At 34.4% G+C, this 26,628-nt stretch overlaps 1 protein-coding gene across 1 annotated transcript in view; it reads right to left on the bottom strand.

The window, feature by feature from the left end:
• Nucleotides 1–26,376, bottom strand: part of Zcwpw2 (zinc finger, CW type with PWWP domain 2) — an 85,979-nt gene extending 59,603 nt beyond the window's left edge. Inside the window, exons 1-2 of the mRNA XM_013028485.1 lie at nt 26,309–26,376; nt 5,792–6,136 (exon numbers count right to left, since the gene is read on the bottom strand). Of these exons, the coding sequence (XP_012883939.1) occupies nt 5,792–6,078 (287 nt within the window). The 5' untranslated portion in view covers nt 6,079–6,136; nt 26,309–26,376. The remainder of the gene's footprint in view (nt 1–5,791; nt 6,137–26,308) is intronic.
• Nucleotides 26,377–26,628: the final 252 nt, after the last annotated feature.

Below are 26,628 nucleotides of genomic sequence, written 5' to 3'. Positions count from 1 at the left end.
GTAGAATACTAACCTTGAACACAAAAGCTCAAGGATAGCACTCAGGCCCTGAGTTCAAGCTGCAGACCAGCACCAATAAAAAAGGGAGGGGGGATGGTACGATAAGAAATGAATAGGGGGGGGGGAAGGATGGGATGGGAAGGCGAAACAAAGGAGGAGGCTACAATGCTGATAAGAAATGTACTCATTATCTTGCCCATGTAATTGTAACCCCTCTGTACAGTATTTTCACAATTAAAAAAAAAAGAAAAAAGAGGAAAAAAGAAATGAATATGATCAAAGTACATTATATGCAAGTATGAAAATTTCATCATGAATCCAATTAGTTTACATGATTATAATATACTATAAAAAAGAAACTTTTTTTAAAAAAAGAGCAAAATGATGATAAAGCAGGAACAGTAAAATTGGGGCTGTAATACAAAAGGTACAATTTATTAAGAAAAAGTAATTTAGAATTTACTTAAATAAAAAACAAGTGCTCCCCCAAAAATATTGTCACTGTGACTCTCCTTTCCTTCCCTTCCCCGGACCAACTCAATCTCAACAGAATTCAATGATCCACTGGACACATGTACACAAAGTATTTCCACTATTTTCACCATCACTATTCACTTTTTTCCATTCCAATAGAACTTCCTTTCCTAATTCCCCTCAACAGTCCCACAGTTGCAATTTTTTATGTGTGTACCTGTATGCGTGTATATAATTCTCTATGTGTTTACAAGTATGCTTATTGTATAGATTCCACATACACATCTGGGAGAAAAAAAATCCTTCTGAACCATCATTTGATTAACATTATGATTTCTAGTGACCACAGTGAATTTATTTATTATAGTGAAAATATTTTGAAAGGTTCTATTTATAGTCTTCTATATATGAAAAATGTACCAGAAAAATCTATTTATATCAATTAATGTACCTCTATTGAATCAACCTGCATACCTAGAGTCAAACTATCTTGATATGATATATCATTTTGAGATTTCTTTTAGAATTTTTTCTACAATAGGGAGGATGACCTATTATTGGTGAATGTGGGGCACAAAAAGGAGGGGTAAAAATGCTCGATAAAAATGTACTCATTACCTTATTCATGTAACTGTACATGTAAGTCTGTACAACATCTTTACAATAAAATGAAATTTTAAAAAAGTCTCCACTACTATTGTGCTGGGATCTGTACTTTTAAGTGCAGTAGTATTTGTTTAATGAAGGTAGATGCAGCAATATTTGGCACATAGATGTTAGCCATCGTATTTCCTCTTGATGGATTGTTCTCTTTTTTCTGTCCCTTCTGACTGATTTTATTTGAAGTTTACTTTTCAGATATGAAGCTGCCTGCCTTTTGAGTTTGTTCAGTCGCTAATGTTTGTTTTTATCAGTAAGAATTTTTTTTTTTGTCGGTCATAGGTGCTGAACTCTGGGCCTGGGAGCTGTCCCTCAGCAATTCAGCTCAAGGCTAGTGCCCTACCTCTTCAGTGACAGTGCCTCTTCTGGCTTTTTTCTGCTTATGTGGTGCTGAGGAGTTGAACCCAGGGCCTCATGCACGTGAGGCAAGCACTCTACCATTTAGCCAATTTCCCAGCCAAGAAAAATTTTTATAGGTAACAAATGATCAGATTTTGCTTCTTAATCATTCTTCCATTCTTTGACTTTTTTACTGAGAACTGAGACTATAGGCATTCAAAATGTTTTTGATTTTTCTCATGAAGATTTTTTTCATAGAAATATAAGTTCATAATGTACTGCAGATAAAAGCACAGGTCATTAATAAATTTTACAGTGGAAAAATATTGGGGAGTAATATTTTCTATATAAAATAAGTAGTAATTACCTACGTATAACTATCTCTATGAACTCTATATGCTTTATATAAAAGCAATCAGTGGTAACTGACTGTCAAAGAGGGAATCAGGAGGAATACCTTGAGTTCTCTTTCCTCCCTTCTTACACTAATTTAGCTGGGGTTTCCCACAACCCAGTAGAAAACCAAAAGGAATGAAACCTTGCTACTGATCAGCCTCTGAGGGCACAGAAAAAGCTGGAGAAAGGCAGCAAATGAGAATGGCCAACACAAATTTGCAACGTGCTTCCTGATCATCAATAATCTTTCACAGTAACCCATTTACCTCTCATACCTTGAAAGGAAAACTGAAGAAATAGGAAGTTCAAGATTTTCAGAGCTTCTCAATAACATTGCCAATTTTAAACATAACAGAGCCAAAACTTAAGCTACTTCAAATTCTATACATAGAATTTGTGCAGTGTACTTGAAGAAACTTGAATGTAAGAAAATGTAAATAAATATATTTGAGAGATGCTTTGGAAAAAATGTTTATCTTCCCTATATAGGATTCCTTTAGGTATCTTGTGTATCTTCTGGTTTTATGACAATAAATTGCTTCAGGTGTTTATTATGGAAATTTTCATTTGTCTTTCAGTTATGAATGGTAGCTTTGCTGAATAGAATAATCTACACTGGCACTCATTTACTTTCAGTGTTTGAAATATATGATTCCATGTCTCTTTGTTTTTAAATTTTTTATTAAGAAATCTGTTGGTAGAGTGATGTGTTTGCCTTTATATGTAATTGGGTGCTAATGTCCTTGAGCTTTCACTCTTCCCTTTCTGTATACTCAACATTTTACTTATAATTTGTCTTGGGGTTTTAGTTTCCTAATCTGATCTTATGTGTACCTTTACATCTTGTGTACCTCAATATCTATTTTTTCCAAAACATTGGAAATTTTCTCCTGTGTTTTAAAACTGAAAATGATTTATATCCCTTTAGTTTGTACCTCTTCTTGCTTTATGCCTATAATTTGGGAGTGTCATCTTTTAATTGTGTCTCAGAGGACCTGAGTAATCCTTTCTTTCTTAAAAAAAAGTTTTTACTGCCATTCTTCATCTGACTGTTCTAATACATTCTTATTCTGAATCTCTTGTATTCCGATAATTAACATCCACAGAGACTTTCCACATTTTTTTAAAGATTATAAAACTGGCTTATTGCAAAAGAAACTCAAGAATAACCAGTTAAGTTCTTATCCCCATGCTACCCAATACAAGCAAGAGGTGTTAATCAATTTCACATCAGGAACCAGGACACACAAGAAAGTATACATCCAGGCTGTAATTGGGAGAGAGAAAGAACCTTCACACCTCCACATAGGTACAGAAAACAGGATAAGGGCACAGCCCGGTCGGATACTGGTGGTGTGAAACATGGGTATAACCAGGCAAATGCAGTATGGGAGAGGAAGACTGCAGATTCTTGCATTGTATTGGAAAGATGGAAATTTTAGGAACAACTGTCTTTAGTGACAGCAAGATTCAATGTTCATCATGTTTTATCCTTGTCCTATGAACTCTCCAAAGCCCACTCCCTCCTCGACACCTTCCACTGTCAGCTAAAGCAACTCTGATGATAGATAAGATGTACTTTTTTAAAAATTTGACTTGTTGAGCTTTGCATTCCCAGAATTGCAATTTGAGCAATTTTTAGAATATCTGTGTCTTTGAGGTTCTCTTTCATATCTTGCATTTCTTCCTTATTCATTTGTTTATTTGTATTCTCTTTGAATTCTGTTAGCTATTTATACTCTTTGAATTCATTCATCACTTTATTGGTCATTCTAATATTCTTTTGAGTTCATTGGTCTTTCCCCCTCTTCACTATCCTTTGTATCCATAGCTAATGTTAACTCTTGTAGATTTTGTAAGATGAGAGCTTATATGCCCAGAGGCCACTTCAAGCAGCTAAAACTCCCTAATAATCCTAAAATCTCCTATAATCTGAATCTTTTCTTATGAATAATTTTCTTAAGATAGCTCTCAGACAACAGGACGGCTCTCATTGGCCAAGTGTTTTGAGCCATTTTCTGCATGCCTTTACCTAAGCATGCTCTCAGCTTGCCCAAGTTAGAATGTGTCCAGATTTATGTTTGACTCTCAGTTGTTCTTTGTTTTAAATACAGCTCCCCAGGTAAAGCTCGTATTAGAATTTACCTGGCTGTAAGCTACTTACAAGAAGTTATGACAACCTGATCACTCTGGTTTTACCTATAACCTGAGTACTCTACTGGTGGAAGCTAGGTGCTTTTCTGGATGTGATCTACAAACAGTGAAAATGCTGTTACTCATACTGGAACAGGAGGTCCTGTCAAGATGGCACCTCCCTACTACTTTGTGACATATGTGAGTGAATATTTCTCTTGTCTAATGCTCACCTGTCATTCTTGGGAAGTCACTGACCAAAAAAATCTCTGCATTGAGGTTTGAGGTTTGTAAAGTGTATGGATTTATTCCAGAGCTGAATCTGCCACTGGCATAGAGGATGCCAAGTCTACATTGTAGTAAAGGCTTCATCCTCTTCTGCCTCTCACTGGAGAAGGTGGGACTAGAGCTGCAAATTGTTTCTTAATTTCCATTGTTTTCACTGCCTTTTGTTTTGCCACACTTTTCAGTTGTTCTATTTCTCTCCTGTGGTTCTCAGTACAGTTCCTCACTTAAAAAATTATAACTTAATTTTCTAATATTTTTCTTATTTTTTCTCATTTACAAAGTCTAACTGAAAAATCTTCTATTTTGTCATCTCTTATTCACTATATCCCCTGGGCTTTCTTTTTGCCTTATATATTCTCAAATTGAGAATTAAAGAACATAAAAGCCCAGAAATATCAGTGGTTGAAAATAAGCCCCCAAACAGAAAAGAGTGATTAAAAATAATCTTTTATGCCAAGAAATCATTAGAAGAGCAGTTCAGTAAGATAAAAAAAATTCACATGCTAACTTCTGTACTCCAGATACACATCAGGAAAAAAAATCTATGGCTCCACCAGCAAAGACTATTGATGATACTGGATTTCAAGTCATTCAGCAGTACTGAAGCATTTTGTCTGCCTCCACCCCTGTCTCCAATTTGGCAAAGAAGTCCAAACAGGAGGATCCCCTTCCTCACCATGGTATCAGTGCAGATTACCTGAGAGTAGTAATTGGGTATCTTGAAGCTTCCATCCATGTTTGTAAGGAGTCTGAATTCTCACCTATGTTTTTCTGTAAAAAGGCCCTCCTCTATGGGACTCAACAAAGGTTGAACAAAGCTGGACTTCCATTCCCACCTAGCCTTAATAAAGAGAGTTTTTAATCCCTCTGATGTAGTAGTAAAAGCAGAGTACTAAACTGATTTAAATAATATCCAAAATGAACACAAAGTATGGAAAATAAGTAGAAGATATGGATGAATATTTTATAACTAAAAATACAATAAAAAGCTTATGAAGTAATTTCAATGATAGAATAAATATGGCAGAGGAAAGCATAAGTGAAGTTAAGGTACAACAACCTGAATGATCTATATGAATAGCAAAGAGAAATGGACTGAAAAAAAGTCTAACTTTCTCTTCCTTTCTCAAAGAATGGTAAGATTTTAATGTAAAAGTACATAGGAAGACAAGACCACAGAAAAATCTGATATAAATTATGGTAAAAATGATTAATAGTCCTTGCAAAAATATGAAAGTTTACCACAGACACAAAGTTTTAAAAGAAATAAAAACTGGCCCTTAGATCTCAAGTTGAGATAAGAGAAATAGAAATGATAGTCAACGTGATGAAAAAAGTAATATAAATTAGAGGTATAAAAAATTAATAATAAGTGATTAGAAATAAAGATTTGAAAGTGAAATTATAAACAAATAAATTCATCCTTAAAAATATTCTGAGAATGCATAAAACTAGTAAGACTACACCTCAATAGTTTAACACAAAATAACACAAACCTTACCTTGGCCAGTTCTGTAATTTTACCAAAACCAGGCTGCCCAGAGGGAGCTGTGAATAGACAATTTTATATCCATTTTTATGAAGTTCAGACTCTTCAGGAAAGTCTTCTTCAGAAATTGAGCACTTATTGTATCTTGAATCATTGTTCATGTAGCAGTACCATGGTTCATTTTGATTAACTTTGATTGCATCCTCATTTGACAACAATCTCCACTTCAAACAACTTTCATTCTCACATTGAACCCATATTTTGTTTATAAACATATTATTTGCCCCTGGGGACTCCATTTCACAGTTACAATATATTCATGTATTTGTTGTCCAATTTTTAATAATTTCATTTAATCTGAAAAACAGGAAAAGCTATATTAAGAATTAAGTAGTATAAAATTCAAACTAAAATCAGAGAAATACTGCCTCTTCTATATCTTGTAAAGGGTATATAGGAGAACCACATTATCTTTTTACTTACCCAGAAACAAAGGAACAAAATAGAAATAACACTTGAGTTTTAAAAATGGTCCCAAATTCAAATTAAGAAAAAAAATAGTATGATAGAAATAGTGGTGGGCTAATTTTTATTACCCTATTACACAGAACATATCTCATAGCTATCCAATACTTTCTTAAGATAGGCTCTTACTATACAACCAAGTCCAGCCTCAATTTCTCCATTGTTTTACCTCATCTTCCTTAATGCTAAGATTACTATCACACCCAAAGTCACTAGGTATTATTTGATAGTCTTACACATAATGTGTTTTAACACAGAAAGTTTAAGCTGATAAAAGTTTAAGTGCAAGGGATAGTACAAGGCAGACCTGAAATGTAAATGTATGTAGCTCAGTTCTAAACTGTGCAATATTATCCACTAGACTATACTGTTCCTGGAGTACATATAAGGAAGTTGTTGATCCTTTTCTCTTCCAAAATGTCAGGAAAATTTAGTAAAATATTTCACATAAAAATTTAAGCATAATCCAAAAAATAATCTTGTTTATGCAGTTTTTAAAAAATATAATTTATTGTTATTAAGGTATTGTACAGAGGGGTTACCATTTCACAATTCAGTCAATGCATACATTTCTTCTTTGGACAATGTCATTCCTTCCTTCTGTTTCCCCTAGTTTTCCCCTCCCATTTCTGCCTACAAGACACATAGCAACATATATGTTTCTATGTGAATACTCTAATTGCATTTTCACATTTCCTCCCTCCCTTACTGCAAAATCCTTTTTGTATCCTCTAAGAAGCAGAACCCACTTTTTGTCATGAAAATTAATTTATGTAAACAGAGTTATGGGTATCAGTTTCCCATATTTAAAATCAAGAATAATTTCTATGTATACTAAGAAATTAATGTGACTAAAAATACAAGTAAAACTAACAATATCTGTAATGTCCATGCTGGTATTGCTAAATTATTAATGGTGAAATTTTACATAACAAACAAAACAGATACATGCACTGTGACAGATATGACAAAGTTACTACAAAGAAACATTTATTGTTTTACATGTCTACCAACAACATATTGTTTAAGTACATATTTACAGTAAGTCTTTATCATGGTAAATAATTAGCTTTTTCATATTCTATACATGTAAATATAATTTTCATTGGTGTATATTAACTGTACAGATGGGATGGACTCTAATATTTCCATAAATTCATACATTAAACTTTGATCAAATTACTCCTCTATAACTCTTTCTTGTATCCTCTTCCCATCTTTTCAAAAAATGTTATAACAAGAGCTATAATTCTATTTTCAACACATTTTATGAAATACTACATTCATATTCACCCCTTTTGATATTCTCTTTTCATGTCCTCTCCCTTTTGAGATCTTCTTTCACCCACTCTCCACTGGTATCAACTCTAAGTAGTCCCTCCTATTTTCCAATCATGTCCTTTGTTTAATTAGATCTAGATTATTTTTCTCAGTCTAGCTTATTTCATCGACAATGATGATTCACAGTTTCATCCATTTCCCTGAAAATGACATAATTTCATTCCTTTTTTCTTTTTGCCAGTTTTGGCGCTTAAACTTAGGGCCTGAGCACTGTCCCTGAGCTTCTTTTGTTCAAGGCTAACATTCTACCATGTGCGCCACAGCACAACCTCTTGGCTTTTTCTGTGTATGTGGTACTGAGGAATCAAATCCAGAGCTTCTCGCATTGCAGGCAAGCACTCTACCACTAAGCCACATTCCCATTCCAATTTCATTCCTTTTTTAAAAATTTAAAAAACTTTTTTAAAAAGTTAGTTGTGGGGCTTAAACATGGGGCCTGGATGCTGTTCTTGAGCTCTTTTGCTCAATGCTAGTGCTCTATCACTTTAAGCAATAGTACCATTTCCAGTTTTTTGAGTGGTTAATTGGAAATAAGATTTTCAGGGGGACTTTTTGGCCCCAGCTGGCTTTGAACCACAATCCTCAGATGTCAAACTCCTGGGTAGCAAGGATTACAGACGTGAGCCACTGGCACCTTCTTTTTGCCTGAATAATATTTCATTGTGTATATATAACACATTTTCTTCATCTATTCACTGGCTGATAGACAGATTAATTCCACAGTTTGTCTCTTGTGAATAATGCTGCTATAAAAGAATGGCTATGAAGGCATCCCTATTATATGCTGCGTTAATATTCCTTTGAATCTATGTCCAGGAGTAGTATGGCAAGACCACACTGTAGGTCTAGTTATAGAATTTTGAGGGGAACTCTAAGCTATTTCCATAGTGGCTACACTATTTTAAATCCTCACAATAATTTATGAGGGTTTCTCTTTTATTATTTTTTATTTTTAAAATACCGTTTTTATTGTAAAAATACTGTACAGAGGGGTTATAGTTACATGAGCAAGGTCATGAGTATATTTCCTATCAAGCATTGTTGCCTCCTCCTTTGTTTTTCCCCTACCCTCCCTTCCCTCCTACCTCCACAACTACACTCCTCTTCCCCACTCCCCCCACCACCCTCCACCCCCTCTTCATCTAAATTGTAAAGATCGTTTTTCAATATAGTGTGTTGTACATCTCATTGTTACAATGGGTCAACCTGTATCCCTATTTAAACATTTTGTTTTTTCACCTCCCAAGTGTATATACAAGATGCAGGGCACTGACATCAAATACAGGGGTTATACCATGGGGGAGGAACATACGAAGAAACAAAAAAATCACATGGTACATTATAAATACGTTAGGAATAATAGCAAAAAAGAAAAAACCACTTGTGTCCCTATCTTGGGGTTCCTTTAATTATGAATCTTCATCAATGTTAGATGTTGTTTGTTTTGTTGATGATTGGTATTCTGACTGGGGCAAATGGAATTACAGGAGTTTGAATTTGCATTTCCTTCATGGTTAAAAATGTTAAACCTTTATCCATATATTTATTGGTCTTCTTTTGAGAGGTGCAATGTTAGATAATTTATTTGGTCTCTCTGATTTTTTTTAATGAAGTCAGTCTTTGCTGGAACTTCTCTTTTAGAACTGCTTTTCATATATCTCACAGATTTGGATAGGTGGCACTTTAATTTGTTCTCAGAAGGATTTAAATTTCCCCTAATTGTTCTGTGATCTATTCATACTTTAAAGCAGTGTCTACCTTTTATGAGATTATATATTTTCTGTAGTTTACCTTATTATTGATTCTAGTTTTATTCCATTTCGACCTGATGAGACAAGAAAAACATGATATTTAATTTTTGTATTTACAATTTCCTTATGACATAGAATGTGATTACTTTTGGAGGATATCCAGTGAGATGTTAAAAAGAATGTGCATTTTTTACTTGTCAAAGGAAGTATAACTAAAGTATTCTTAAATATCTATCACATCTACTTGATCTATGGCAAAACAACTCTGAAATGTCTAACTTTTGTGCATAGGAGAGGTGGATGATATATCTGTTGATGAGAATAAAGAACTAAAATCCACATGGTTATATTTTTTTCTAGTAAGGAATGTGGAAGAATACTCCACTTTATCAGAATCCAGACAGAGAAATCCAGCCCCTAGGAAGTTCTTGGTAGGACCTTTTCCAATTCATTCTACCTGCCCTGGTCCAGAAACATAATCAATTATGATAGCATCCAGATTGTACCTTGATAATCCAGAGCCGAGAAGTAATACAGAACTATAGAATTACAGAAGTCTATATTCATAAGAGATCTCCCCACATACACTCATTCAGGGAGATATTTAAGGCAATATCAAAACTGACTATCTTCAGAGAAGCAAAGATAGGAGAACATAAAACAAGTAGACAATGAACAGCTAGCTATTCACATCTATTTTCAGAGAGATAGATTGATTTTTCTTTGTTTTGATTTGCTCATTTTTGGCTAATGAGTTCTATGTGGTTTTATTTCTGCTAATTTATTTATTACTTTTCATTTCTCTTTTGATTCTACTTCCAAAACATTCTGTATTTCCCAGCAACAATATTCCAGTTCTTTCTCACACTATTATTTCTTATGCTTTTTACATCACTTCCAGGTGTTTCCTTTTTCACATCATCCATTACATTGCCTAATATTTTAAATTAATTCTAACCCTTAAGCTCAAAGTTTATCATGTAAAAATAAAAATCTATTCTTTAACAATCATATTGGGAAAGAAGCAGTGCTTGAGGTATCAACTTGTTTCTTAATTCATTTAAATACTTGAGTTTTGCTTAATTTTAGACCTCATTGCTACAGTTAGTCAGCAATCTCTCATGTAAGCAGAATTAAAAGAGAAATTCATTCTGAATGATGCAGGAATGATAACACAGAAATGTATCGAAACAGGGAAATAGCATGCATCTAACACCTCACAACAATCAATAAACAAATCCAGAGACAATGATGTGCCTGAAATATCAGATAAAGAATTCAAAAGCCTACTTCTTAAAAAATAAAACATCAAAGACAATTTAAATAAGATCAAAGTCAATTCAAATAAACAGATAAAGTTTTCAACTCAAGTGGTACTCAAAAAAGTCATAAATCTGTCAGCTAGGAAATGGAAGTGTTGGGAAAAAACAAACAAAATTACAGAAATAATAAATCAAGTAAAAACCATAGAAGATAGTGCCAGAAGATAAAATTAAGCAGAAAAACACTATCAAAGATAGAGAAAAAGACTTGTAAAATAAAGCACTTAGAAAATAACCAAAAGAAGCAGAAGCAGCAGAAGCAGGAGGAGGAGAAGGAGGAGGAATACAATCATAGCTTACAGGGCTCAAATCACATGGTCTGGAACCGAAACATAACCAGACTTAAGAACTCATAGAATATAATGAAAAAGGAGAAATACAACCTAAAGGCAAAAAATCTATTCAATAAAAGGCATAATGTGTCTTTAATTTGGTAATGTATAGACAGACATGTATAGAAGGTAATCCAAAACAAAAAACAGAGAACAATATCACATCATAACTAAAATGCCTGTAATAGAAAATAAAGGATACCGAAAGCTTCACAAGAAAAGTATCAACTCATATACAAAGAATATATAAATACCTAAGAATCACATTGACCTCTGAGCAAAAGCCCTACATGTTAAGAAATCAAGAAACAATGTATTTCAAGCTATGGGATACAACTGCAAATCAAGGATAATGTATTAGGAAGAGTTGTGATTCCATTTTTTTTAAGAAAGGAAAATATTCTTGAATAAGAATACGCTAAAATTCTACATGTCCATCAAACTTGTACTGTAAAAGATACTTAAGGAAATATTACATAGAGAAGAATACTCTGTTCACAAAAACAAAAATCTAGGAGAGAATAAAACTTAAAAGCAGAATGGGGTACAGAAAGAATGGAGAAATTAAAATATGCTTAATCTAATAAAGCAGCAACAGATGAAGATGAGTAATAATAGAAGAAATGAACAAATAAAACTGATGATATCCTGGAAAAAACCAACATAGCCATCAAATATCTATCAATTATTAACCTAAATATTAATGGGCTTAATTCACTTTAACAATACAGAGATTATCAGATTGGATTAAAAAGCAGGATTCAAAATTTTGTTGTCTGATGGCCTAACATCCAAAATAAAGAAAAGCCTCAAGAAACTAAACCTTCAAAGAATCCCTAGTCAAATGAGTAAATGGCTAAATTGAGATTTTTTCAGAAGTATAAGGACTGATAGAAACAGGAAATGCAAATCAAAACAGCAGGATTGAAATAGTGGCACAGATAGCTGCCACCATTTTCTTAAAATCTATATATCAAATGATGGAGCACCTAACTTTTACAAACAAAGACTAATAGATATTAAAACACATCTGACTCAAAATACAATGATCACTTGGAGACTTCAACACACCACTGTCACCAATGGATAGATCATTCAGTCAAAAAAGTCAGCAAAGAAGCCATACAATTAATTGATGATACAGACCAACTGGACCTTACAGACACCCACAATATTTCATTCAGCACTAGAACAATAGACATTCTTTTTGAGAGCCCATGTAACATTGACCAAAACAGACGATATCCTAGGTCATAAAGTAAGTTTCAGCACAACTGAAATTACTCCTTGTATGCTGTCAGATTGTAACAAAATAAAATTAGATCTGAATAGCAAGAACACCACAGAAAATACTCAGACTCATGGAAACTGAGCAACAAATTGCTGAGTAGAGTGAGGAGGTAAGAAGGAAAATTCAAAAGTTCCTAGAATCTGATGTAAATAAACATACAACATACTGGACTAGTGGGGATACAACTAAGGCAATACTAAGGAAAAGTTATAACTATTATCTAAAATTAAGTCTCGAGTTGCATTTCAAACTTCTAGTAAAACAAGAATAAGCCAAATCTAAAGCCAGTGGACAGTAAGAAATAATTAAGATTAAATCAGAAATACATGACTTACAGACTAAAAGAACTATATAATCAAAAAAAACAAAAAGTCAGTTCTTTGAAAAAATAAACAGAAATGATGAACCTTTAGTAGACCTGACAAAATAGGGAGAGACAGAGAGAAAGACAGAGAGAGAGATCACCCAAATAAATATAATCATAAATGAAAAAGGGGACATGACAACAGATATGAGTAAAATTCAGAATACTATAAGGGAATTCTTTTCAAATATTTAAACCAACAAACTGTACAATCTGGTAGAAATGAATGTATTCCTAGATAATATCAATGTATCATAAGTGAGTCTAGAGCATACTAAATATTTTTTTTTGTTTTTTGTTTTTTTTGGTCCAGTCGTGGGGCCTGAACTCTGGGCCTGCACGCTGTCCCTCAGCTCTTCAGCTCAAGGCTAGTGCTCTACCACTTGAGCCACAGCACCACTTTCGGCTTTTTTTCCTGCTTATGTGGTGCTGAGGAATTGAACCCAGGGCTTCAGGCATTCAAGGCAAGCGCTCTACCACTGAGCCACCTTCCCAGCCCCATACTAAATATTTTAAGATCCACCAAAAATAATGAAATTAAATTGACAAGAAAGAAAAGACCAGGTCTATATAGTTGCACAGCTGAATTCTATAAGACTTTGAAAGCAAAAGCAACACCAATACTCCTTAAACTCTTCCATAAAATAAAAAGGAACAGTCACTACTAAATTCATTCTTTGAAGACAACATTACACTTATTCAAAAACCAGATGGGGACTAAAGAAAGAAAGAAAACTATAGATCAATCTCTTTGATGAGCATAAATGCAAATCTCCTTAATAAAATACTGTGAACCAAATGTAATGACTTATCAAGAAATTCCTAAACTATAATCACGTGGGATTCATCCAAGTGTTGCAAGACTGATCAATACACACAAATCAATGAAAGTAACAAAACACATCAAAGAACCAAAAACAAGCATCATATAATCATCAATAGTTTCAGAAGCCCTAGACAAAAATCCAACCTCCCTTTTATGATAAAAGCTCTAGGGTAACTAAGAATAGATGAAACATTCCTTAACATATTAAAGACTGTTGATGACAAACCTACAGCCAACATTATTTTAAAAAAACAAAACCATTTTCTCTTAAATCAGGAACAAGACAAGGATTCTAATGTCTCCACTCTTTTTCAATATAGTAGTAGAACTTCAATGAAGAAATATAAGTCGGGCTGGGAAGGTGGCTCAGTGGTAGAGCGCTGGCCTTGCATGCCTGAGGCCCTGGGTTCAATTCCTCAGCACCACATAAGCAAAAATAAAAAAAAGCCGAAAGTGGCGCTGTGGCTCAAGTGGTAGAGCGCTAGCCTTGAGCTGAAGAGCTGAGGGACAGCACCAGGCATAGAGTTCAGGCCCCACAACTGGACCCCCAAAAAATAATAATAAGGCAAGAAAAATATAAAAAAGAGATACAAATAAGGAAAGAAAAATTCAAACCATCTTTATTTGCAGATGACAAGATCCTATATCTAAAGAACCATAGAATCCACCTTCAAATTCTTTGTTTCAATTTTATTTTATTGTAAAGATGCTGTCCAGAGGGGTTACAGTTACATGAGTAAGTTAATGAGTACATTTCTTGTTGAACATTGTAACCTCCTCCTGTGTTTTTTTTCCTACTATCCCTTTCCTCTTCCACCTCCCCCACTTCTCCCCCTGCCCCCCCCCAGCTCCACTGAAGTTGTAAAGATCATATCCAACATTGTGTCTTGTGAGTATCATTGTTGCAATGGGTCATCTTGTGTCCTTGTTTCATTTTGTTTTTCCCCTTCTCCTCCCCAAATTATATATATATATATATATATATATATATATATATATATGATATGATGCAGGGTACCAAAATCAAATACAGTGACAACAGGAGATATATACCATAGGGGGAAGAACATACATTAAAAACAACAACAACAAAGAAAAACCTCTTGTGTCCATGTTAGTTTTGCTTCGCATCATCCTATATGGTCATATGTACATAGCTTTTGAGCTTTTCTGCTTGTCTGGTAAGATTATACTAGATGTATACTAGTTATTGCAAATAAGGGAAACCATGGGACCTATATTTCTTTTTTTGTTTGTTTTTTGGGGGAGAGGTCCAGTTGTGGGGATGAACTCTGGGCTGGGCACTGTCCCTCAGCTCTTCAGCTCAAGGCTAGCGCTCTACCATTTGAGCCACAGCACCACTTCCGGCTTTTTTCTTTTTGCTTATGTGGTACTGAGGAATCGAACTCAAGGCCTCAGGCATGCAAGGCAAGTGCTCTACCACTGAGCTACCTTCCCAGCCCCAGGACCTATATTTCTTTGGGTCTGGCTTACTTACTTAAAATGATTTTTTCCAGGTCATCCCTTTTTCTAATAAATGGGGTGGTGTCACTCTTTCTGATGGAAGCATAGAATTCTATTTTATATATATATATATATATATATATATATATATATACATATACACCACATTTCCTCAATCCATTCATCTACTGAGGAACATCTGAATTGGTTCCATATCTTAGGTATGGTGAATAATGCTGCAATAAACATAGTTGTGCTGGTAGCTTTAGTATGGCCTTGTTTGTGATCATTGGGGTAAATGCCCAGAAGTGGGATTGCTGGGTCATAGGGGAGCTCTATGTGGAGTCTTTTGAGGAACCTCCATACTGAGTTCCAAAGTGGTTGAACAAGTTTACACTCCCACCAACAGTGCAGTAGGGTTCCCTTTTGGCCACATCCCCTCCAGCATCTGTTGTTATTAGGTTTCTTGATTATAGCCATTCTAACTGGGGTGGGGTGAAATCTCAATGTTGGTTTGATTTGCATTTCTTTTATAGCCAGAGAAGTTGAGCACAATAACAGTGCATGTCAATCCACAAAAATCAATATAGTTTCTGTACACTAACAATGAGAAGATAAATGTAAAACCAGAAAAGCAATTCAATTTGTCATAGTTTCTAAAATATTAAAAATACCTAGGAATCAAATTAACCAAGGTCCTACAATAAAAATTATAAATTCTTGAAGAAAAAAATTGAAAAGGACATTAGATGTTGAAAGAGGGCTGGGAAGGTGGCTCAGTGGTAGAGTGCTTACCTTGTATGCATGAGGCCCTGGGTTCAGCACCACATAAGCAGAAAAAGCCAGGAGTGGTGCTATGGTTCAAGTGGTACAGCACTAGCCTTGAGCTGAAGAGCTGAGGGACAGCGCCCAGACCCAGAGTTCAGGCCCACGACAAAAAAAAAAAAAAAAAGATGTTGAAAGACTTCCTGTATTCTTGGATTTGCAGAATTAATATTGTGAAAATGCCAATAATGCCTAAGGCAATTTACAAATTCAATGCAATACCTATCAAAATGTCAATGACATTCTTCTCTGAGATACAAAAGAGATGCAAAAATTCATACAGAACCACAAAAGGTCAGGAATCACAAAAGCAATTCTGGGCAAAAATATTGTGCTGAAAGGTGACATTGATTAACAATATAAACTGACTTCTGGAATTAAAACCCCTTTGTACAACTACTTAATTTAAAAAATGTAGTGCAGGAAGAACAACATTTCAAGACTTCAAATTCTATTGCAGAGCTCTAGTAATGAAAACAGCTTGTTACTGGCACAAAAACAAGTTCAAGGACCAATTAACCAGAACAGAAGACCCAGAAATAAACCTATATACCTATATCTATCTAATACTTGATAAGGGAGCCAAAAAGATAGGAGAGAAATAAAAGAAATGATGTTGGGAAAACTGGATGTCTACATGCAGAAAACCAAAGGTGGATTCCTGTCTGTCACTCTGTTCCAACATCAATTCAAAATGGATCAAAGACTGTCAAGACATGAAACCATGAAACTACTGCAGGCAAGTGTAGGAGAAACTTTACAACTTTTTGTATAGGCAGGAACTTTCTGAGTAAACTTCCAGGGACTTGGCAAAACAAAGAAAATTGAGAAAGGAGATTTTAAAACTAAGAAGTTTCTATAGGGCAAAAATTGTAGTTAACAAACTAAACATACAACCTAGAGAATGAGAGATCTTTGCCTAATATCCAGAAAATAAGCTCAAGAAACCATACATTTAAGGAATCAACAGCTCAATTACAAAATGGGCAAATGAGCTAAATAAAGACTTCTCAGAAGAAGTAAAAGTGTCCAGTAGATAAATGAAGAAATGGCCAGTATCTGTCCATAAAGGAAATGTGAACCAAAATAATAATAACATTACATCTTATCCCAGTTAAACAGCAACAGATTCGTGCACAAATGTGAGGAAAAGTAACCCTAATACACTTTTTTTTTGTCAGTTGTGGGGCCTGAACTCTGGGCCTGGGCGCTGTCCCTCAGCTCTTCATCTCAAGGCTAGCGCTCTACCACTTGAGCCACAGAACCACTTCTGGCGTTTTCTGCTTATGTGGTGCTGAGGAATCAAACCCAGGGCCTCATGCATGCAAGGCAAGCACTCTAACACTGAGCCACCTTCCCAACTCACCCTAATACACTTTTGAACCAACCTTGAAAGAAAGAGATTCCTCATATAACAAAGTATAGAACTACCTGATGATTCAGCAATACCACTCTTAGGCATTTATCTAAAAGATTACAAATCAAGGCTGAGAAGGTGGCTCAGGTGCTCCTCAGAATGATCCTATAAACAATGCCTTGACATTCCCTTTATGTGTATGAAACTAAGACCGCTCACCTGCATTTTGCTTGTTGTTTGTTACCTCTGACAACATAAAACTGCTTTACATTTATCGATGAAGATGAACTCTGTCTGCTTACTGACTAAAGATTCACTCTCATTGTCTGCATACACATGAGACTGTTTAACTTTCTGTCTCCTGACTGAAGATTTACTTTGTCTGTATACTATATATAAGCATGTGGTGTTTTAATAAACTTTGTCTATATCCTCATGGTGTAGTCCACTCTCTGCCCAGTCACCGTGTTCTCAGGCCTCATTGTGTGAACAGCAACAGACCCTTACTTAGCAAATCTGACTCCCCAAAAAGAAAACATCCAAATACATAAAATCAAAGAATGGGGACATCACGACAGAAACAAGCAAGATCCAGAACATTATAAGGAATACTTTATAAATCTTTATGCTAACAAATTCAAAACTTTGCAAGAAATCGAAGAATTTCTAGCAAACATTGATATACCCAAACTAAAATAAGATTTAATCTAACTAAATAGAACCATAAGAAGTAATGAAATAGAAAAGTAGAAATAATGAAATGGAAAAGCAGTAAAAGACATCCCATCCAAGAAAAGCCTAGGACCAGATGGATTCACAGATGAATTCTACAAGGCCTTCAAAGGAGAAGTCACTCCAATACGCCTCAACACTTCAATGAAATTGAAAGCAAAAGATCACTACCAAACTCATTCTATGAAGCAAACCTAACCCTGATCCCAAAACCAGACAGGGTCTCATCAAAGAAAGAAAACTATAGTTCCATTTCTTTGATCAACATTGATGTAAAACTTCTCAATAAAATTCTAGCCAAATGACTTCAACAACTAATAAAAAATTCATATATCAAATGAGAATCATTCCAGAGATGCAAACCTAGTTTTATATATTCAAGTGAATTAATGCAATTCCATACATCAGTAGGAACAAGGACAAGAATCACATGACTATCTCACTAGATGCATTAAAAGTGTTTGACAAGATCCAACATCCTTTTATGATGAAAGCTCTGGAGAAACTAAGAATTTATGGAACTAAATATAATAAAAATTGTATATGAGAAATCTACAGCCAGAATTCTACTTAATGGTGAAAAGTTAAGACCATTTCCTTTAAAATCCGGAACAAGACAAGGATGTCTGCTCTCTCCACTCTTCAATATAGTATTGGAATTCTCAGCCAGAGCAATAATGCAAGACCCAATGAGGAGAGTCTCCAATAATGGAGACCCAAATGAGGAAAGAAAGAAAATTCTCTCTCTTTGCAGATGACATGATCCTGTATTTAAAGAACCCCATAGACTCCTCACCCAAGTTACTTGAGCTGACCCAAAACTTTGGCAAAGTAGCAGGGCATAAAAGTAAACCACAAAAATCAGTATATTTTCTGTATTCCAACCATGAGAAGAGCAAGGCTAAAACCAGGAAAGGAACTATTTTTGTAATAGGCTCAAAAAATACCCTAGGAATTAATCAAAGATGTAAAGGACCTCTATAATGAAAACTTTAAAAACCTGATAAAGGAAATAAAAGCAGACTTTAAAAAGTGGAAAAACCCCATGCTCCTGGATTGAGAGGATTAATACCGTGGAATGGCAATACTGCCAAAATCTGTCTACAAATTCAGTGCAATACCAATCAGAATCCCCCAAACATTCATTAATGAAATAGAAAAAGCAATCCAAAACCTCATATGGAATAATAGAAGAACCTAAATAGCAAAAACAATCCTTAGCAGGATGAACACTGCTGGAGGAATATCAACACTAAATATAAAAACAACTTGGTACTGTGAAGAGGCCTGAGGACCAATGAAATAGAATTGAAGAACCAGAAATTAACCCACAGACCTATGGCCACCTAATCTTTGATAATGGATCCAAAACAACAGGATGGAAGACAGACAGCCTTTTCAACAAATAAGTGTTGGCAAAATTGACTATACACGTTGAAAACTGAAGTTGGATCTTTATATATCACTCTGCACTAGAATCACCTCCAAAAGGATCAAAGACCTCAATGTAAGATCAGAGATCCTGAAAATATTACAGAACAGTTAGGGGAAACTATAGGACTCCCTGGCACAGGATGAAACTTCCTAAGATCCAGAAACACAACAAATCAAAGAAAAATTGGACAAATGGGATTGCAGAATTTCTTTTTGGCAAAGGACATAGCTAGCAAGATAAATAGAAAGCCCATAGATTTGGAGAAGATCTTTACTAGCCATACAACACACAGGGGCTTCATATCTAAAATAATACCTAGAATTCAAAAATTTAATCTCCCCTCAAAAAAATCCAAATCCTAATAAAAACATTAACAAGTGGGCTAAAGACTTAAAAAGAGACCTCTCTGACATGGCCAAAAGGGAAAACTACAACACTGTTGGTAGGAATGTAAACTTGTCCAAACACTCTGGAGTATGGAAGCAGTATGGAAGTTCCTAAGAAGGCTAAACATAGAGCTCCCCTATGACCCAGCAATCCCATTCCTAGGCATTTACCTAAATAACCACAGACAAGGCCACACTAAAGGTACCAGCGCAACTATGTTGATCGCAGCAATTTAGATAGCTAAGATATGGAACCAACACAGATGCCCCTCATTAGATGAACGGATCAAGAAAAGTGGTGTATATGCACAATGAATTCTATGATTCCATCAGAAAGAACAACATGGATAGACTTTGGAAAAAAAATCATGTTAAGTGAAGCAAGCTAGACCCCAAAAGACATAGGCTGCATCGTTTCCCTCAGTTGTATAACTAGAATGTGTCTAGGATATTTTAAGCAGATGATCACAATAGCTCAATAGCTCTCTGTACATGACTATCTAAAATGCTTACTGAAATCAACTCCAAGATATGGGAACATGAGGTGTGTGTGTGTATGTGTGTGTGTGTGTGTGTCTGCTGTTGGCAATATTTTTATTTCTTTGTCTATTCCCTGTTGTTACTGTTTTTTTATTTCTGTATCCTTTTTCTTAATAAGTTCATCTGATTTGTGGAAGGGAAAGGAAATCACAGAAATGGTGAGACAAAGGACAAATGGTACTCACCAGACACTATGTTGCAATTGGGGAAGAGAAAACTGGGGAAGGGGGCAGAACAGGTGAAAATGAGGGAGGGAATAACACCATTCAACAAGTAATATACTCATAACCTTACTTATGTAGCTGTAACCCCCACATACATCACCTTTACAATAAAATGAAAATAAAAATGAATAAATAAAAATTTCTCATAGTTGACTGGACAACGGCCAGAACTAAGTATTTCAAAAATATTGATGATATATGAATTGATTTCAGGGTCCTTCCTATATTACCTTGGTCAATAGATACATTTTTTTTAGTGTTTGGGTATTTGGCCACCCTGTACTATCTCCACAATATATCATATACATATATTTATATATATATTGAATCTTATTTTAAAGTGTTACAGAGAGTTTTAAAAATTAGAATACCATTCCTGAGGTGAAATATTAGTCTCCTTGTTTAAAACAACCAAAAAGAGTTTAAGATAAAAAAAAAGAGTTTAAGATGTAGTATAACCAATATGAAGTCAATATAAAACATCAAGTTTTACTGTATGCCTTTTTTTGTAATTTATGCAGCCCAGATGTAAAAAAATATCCCACTAAGGGATTCTGAAATATTGGAATTTAATAACACAGTATGAATACAAATATTAGGAATGCATATAAATGGCTGTTAGTAGAAACTTTTATTGTTTTTGTGTGAAAAGTCACGTGTTTTACCAAACAGAAATGTAATTATTCTTTTACTAATTTTGTTGTTAGAGGAAGCACATTCATTTTTATCTGTACTACAGATGTTGTAATTTTGGAGAAAACCAGTATCTTTATTGCTGCTTTCAGAGTTGGAATATTACAGCATTTTGTTTATATTTTCAATGTTTTCCTTTAATTTTTTTGAGTCATGGTCTCTATATGTAGCTTAGATTGGCCTTAGACTCACATCCTCCTGTTTCAGCATTCTCTCCCCATATACACACACATGGTAGTGCTGAATTGCAAGCGTGTTCCACTCTTCCTAGCTTGATTTTAATTTTCATTACTTTCATTTCTAGATAATAATTTTACTTATAACCAAAGATTATAATACTGAAATTTTGAACATACAATATGACCTCAGTTAAACCTTTAAAAATTAAATTTGTACATAATACATTTATAAAGTAGTACAGGATTATGCAACTGCTTATTTGTGCACTGCCTACCTCCAAAGAGAACTTAATATGGTTAATAAAATTTTAATTTAATATAATATAATTTCATAATACTTTAGGGAAAGTTGAGAAGGATAAGAACTTAGAGTCTTTTTTAAAATTTTTTATTGTAAAGATACTATACAGAGGGTTACAGTTACATGAGCAAGGTAATGAGTACACTTCCTATTGAGCATTGTTACCCCCTCCATTGTTTTCCCCCTACCATCCTTTCCCTCCCTGCTTTCCCCAGGTTCTTTTTTTTTTTAATTGTGGTTAAGTGATTACATAATTTCCCAAATTTCACAGTATTGTGGAATAATGATGCTCATTTAAAGTCACAAAGAACTTAGAGTCTTAAGCAAAGTGTTTTTTGTTCTGTCCTGTTTTGGTTTTCATTGATATGGGGTCTTGAACTTGTTGACTAGTGCTCTCATTAGTGTCCAGCTGATTGGCTTTCTGATGAAGGATCTCATCTTAGTTTATAAACCAATGTGTTCTTCTAACTTATCACATGTCATTTCCTTGACATGAATGAGAGTAAGGATTTTCGTGTCTCTTCTTATAAGGACATCAATCCCTTTGAGGACTCTTATACTTCAAAGGCTGTGGGATAACCCAGTGAATTTATTACATGCTCTGTCTATATAATCCTACACAACAAGATTTTTCTGTGAATTCTGAAAGGAAGAAATACAGTTTCTCTTTAAATGAATCACAATATAATCACAATAGGCTTCATATAAAAAAGTGAATCACTTATTATTGACAATATACAATTTTAGAATAAGCTTCAGCTCACATATAACGTAGTCAAAATATTCTTCCCTCATTATAAAACTTGTGATTTTTTCAACCGAAGCTTTTAGAAAAGTAGAAATGATTGCTTTGGGTGTAAATCAATGAGGCTTTTAATAAAGATTGTACAATTTAAGAGCTCCATATTTAGAATTCCTTTATCATGCAACATCACATGTTCAAAAAGCCTGAATGAAAAAATCCATCCCAAATCAATTCACTCAGGATTTATTATTATACATCTTTTCTAGTAGAATTATTTTGAAATATAAAGTAGCAGGGAAAAGTAGGTTAAAACAAGCCAAATGCCAATGTTACACAGGTAAAATCTTCAAAAATGTCAACGGATTCAATACCTAAAACTAAAGTATACATGTATTCAGTAAAATCATCAGTCATAATACAGCACAAAAAGTCAGTAATCATTAATACATATAACAAGTCTAAGAAATATACCCAATGAAAAGGAAATATCTTTACCTCATTTATCAAGTGAGTAGTTTGTTTCTTTGAGGATTTGTTTTGGGGGGTTTTAATTATTTGAGCTCTAAGTATATTTTAGATATGAGGTCCTTGGGGTTGGGAAGGTGGCTCAGTGATAAAGCATTTGCCTTGCATGCATGAGGCCCTGGGTTCAATTCCTTAGTACCACATAAGCAAAAAGAAAAAAGCCGGAAGTAGTGCTGTGGCTCAAGTGGTAGAGTGCTAGCCTTGAGCTGAAGAGCTGAGGGACAGCGCCCAGGCCCAGAGTTCAGGCTCCACGACTAGACAAGAAAGAAAGAAAGAAAGAAAGAAAGAAAGAAAGAAAGAAAGAAAGAAAGAAAGAAAGAAAGAAAGAAAGAAAGAAAGAAAGAAAGAAAGAAAGAAAGGAAGGAAGGAAGGAAGGAAGGAAGAAAGGAAGGAAGGAAGGAAAGAAGGAAAGGAAGGAAGGAAGGAAAGAAGGAAAGGAAGAAAGGAAGGAAGAAAGGAAGGAAGGAAGGGAGGAAGGAAGGAAGGAAGGAAGGAAGAAAGGAGGCCCTTGTCTGATGCATGGCTAGTAAAGATATCTCATTCTGTGGGCTTTCTAGTTCATCTTGCTAGCTATGCCCTTTGCCATGCAGAAACTCTTCAGTTTCATACAATTGCATTTATCCAGTCTATCTTTGATTTGTTGTGATTCTGGGTCTTAGGAAGTTTTGACCCATGCGTAGGAGCCCTGGTGTTTCCCCTATCCCTTTGTGTAATATTTTCATGGTAACTGGCCTTACATTGAGGTCTTTGATCCATTTGGAATTGATTCTGGTGTAGGATAATATATAAGGATCTAACTGCAGTTTTCTGTACCTGTAAAACCAATGCTGCCAGTTCCATTTGTTGAAGTGGCTACCTTTTTTCCCATCCTATCATTTTGGCTCCCTTATCAAAAATTAGGTGGCTATAGGTCTCTGGGTTCATTTCTGAGTCTCTTACTCTATTTCATTGGTCCTTAGGCTAATTCATGTGCCAGTATGCTGTTTTTATATGGCTTTCTAATGGAGTTTGAAGTTTAGTATTGATATTCCTCCAGCACTGTTCTTCCTGCTAAGGATTTTTTTTGCTGTTTGGGGTATTCTATTATTCCATATGAATTTTTCGATTGCTTCCTCTATATCATTGAAGAATGCTGTTGGAATTTTGATAGGTATTGCACTAATTTGTAGATAGCATTTGGCAGTATTGCCATTTTAACAATGTCAATCCTAATCCTGGAACATGCAAGATTTTTCCATTTCCTTAAATCTGCTTTAATTTCTTGTTTCAGATTTTAAAGTTTCATCATAGAGGTTCTTCACATCTTTGGTTACTTTCTATGTATTTTAGTAAACAGAATGAATGGTAAAAGAATGAATGGTAAAAGGCAAAAAATTTGCACTTGGGCATGATAAACAGGATTTAAACATCACATAGTGAGACCAAAGGAAGATATTCTTAGGAAAGGATTATAAAGGCTCAATAGATATGTGCATATGATCACATAAAATGATGTTTATCAAAATGAAAAGAAATGGGAAAAAAAGAGGTTTTTTTATTTTATTTTTTGTGGGTTTTTTTTGGTTTGGCTGTTTTTTTTTTTCCTTTTGCTGCTATTTTAAATTTCTGTACTTTTTTGTCTGGATATAAGTTTAGTTGTTTGGGGGAAGATAAGGGGAAGCACAGAAATGGTGGGGCAAAGGGTGATATTCACTATACGCTATGTTACAAATTATACAATTTGTGGTGGAGGGGGGCTGGGAGAAAAAACTGGAAGAAAACGGAAGAGGAGACATTGTTCAATTAGAAATGTACTCATTACTTAACCTATGTAACTATAAGCCCTCTGTACATCACCTTTACAATAAAAATAAATAAAATATTTTAAATGGCACAACATGAAATCCCACTAAGCAGCTAATTTGTTCCAATAAATAAAATAGGATTAAAAATAAAATAAACCTCTTCCTTCAGAAGGCACTTAGTCTTGATGTTTTTTCAAATATACCTCATGATTCATTAACCTTCGTTTTGTACTATTTTTTGAGACTTGTACTTTTCAGATTATACAATATTTTATAGTCTTTACTAGTTAGTAACTAGTTAATGCTTTGATACTCTACATAAGACATCAAAAACTATAAAGATTTGCCATTTTTCCAAGATATGTTTTGATTCTGCTTCAAAAGTCTCATATAAACACTTTTTCTAACTTAATGTTTGATGAAAGGAGATGACAAAAAACCCCATAGTCAGTTAATTTACCTCTTTGTGCATTTAAGAACTAACCTCTTTCAAGGTTTTTGCACTGAAGCACTGTTTGTCCTGATTAATATCTCAATAGAGGTGTGAGTGATTAGAACTTTGAGAAACTTTAAAATTATTCACAAAATACTTCTAGTATAAAATCTATATGAATGAGTTATTTCAAATTATGAGAAAACAAATACCTGAAAATACTTCAAATACCCTAAAAATGAAAATTATATATGATTTTTCATACAATAAATCCTATTTCTCTACTCTGAAATTCACTTAATTTCACACATGAGAAAAAATAAACAGGCCTCGGTATGGTGGGATATTCCTTTATTCCTATCTACATGGGAGACAGAAGGAAGAAAACTATGGTTTGAGCTCAGTCCATAAAATGTTAGCACAAGATCCTATCTGAAAAACAAACTAGAAAAGGGAACTGGTCATGGCTAAAATGGCATGGCTAGCAAATGTGAGGTCCTGAGTCCAATCCCTATTTAAACAATGACAACAAAGCAACAATCTATTTTTCTTTCAAGTACTCAATATCTTAAAAATTGTGTGTATATTTTTTCTACTTTAGCAAGCTAGATATTAACTTTAGAGTTTGTGAAATAAAAAGAAAATATTACAACCACTGTAGAAATCGTATATTAGTAAATATACATGTTAAAACAGCAAAGCCACTATTATGAGTTTAATTATGACTCATCCTCTGACCTTACAAACACCAAATTCATATGTGGAAGCCCTAGTCCTCCCCTGACTCAGAATGTTTTTGTATTTGGAGAGAGGGTGTTAAAATGAGGTCATTAATGCAACATGATGGTTCACCTTAGAAAGAATAAATTTGGACTCAAACATATACGAGAGAAGATGTGAACATACAGGGAAAAGATGGTCACCTACAAGCCAAGAGAAGCCTGAAAGAGATCCTTACCTTACAAATCTCAGACTGAAACAACTCAGCTAAAACCTTAATCTTAAGAGTTCTAGTATCTAGAAAATGAATTTCCATTGTTTCAGCCACTCAATCTATGGGTCTTGGTTATTAAAGTAAAATCACTGATAGTCAACTTTCTTGTTGAAAATTTAAAGAGGATTTTTGTTCCCTTTCTACATAAACCCCAGCTTACCCCACTTGGACAGAATTGGGTAGAAGCTCTGGTTTATGGTCTTCCAACTTCTCAGAAGCTACCTTAGCACTGCTACATCAAGACTTGCATAGATGTTTGCCAGAGAAGACATTAAAAAAATCTCTTTACAGATAATCCTGCAATAAGAAAGTTTGATATTTTGTTAAAATCATAAGCTATTTTTGCATCCCAGATAACATCTGACTAGTAATGGCAACAGGGAGATTGATCAAGGGGACTTCTTAGGTGATACTATAAGCATCAGAATAATGAGAATGAAAGGCCTCTTGCAATTTAAAATCTGATTACAAATTTTATAC

This window comes from Dipodomys ordii, unplaced genomic scaffold, assembly GCF_000151885.1.
Source record: "Dipodomys ordii isolate 6190 unplaced genomic scaffold, Dord_2.0 Scaffold110, whole genome shotgun sequence".
Taxonomy (NCBI): Eukaryota; Metazoa; Chordata; class Mammalia; order Rodentia; family Heteromyidae; genus Dipodomys; species Dipodomys ordii.
Note: the sequence above shows the minus strand (reverse complement) of the source record. Positions and strands in the feature narration are given on the sequence as shown.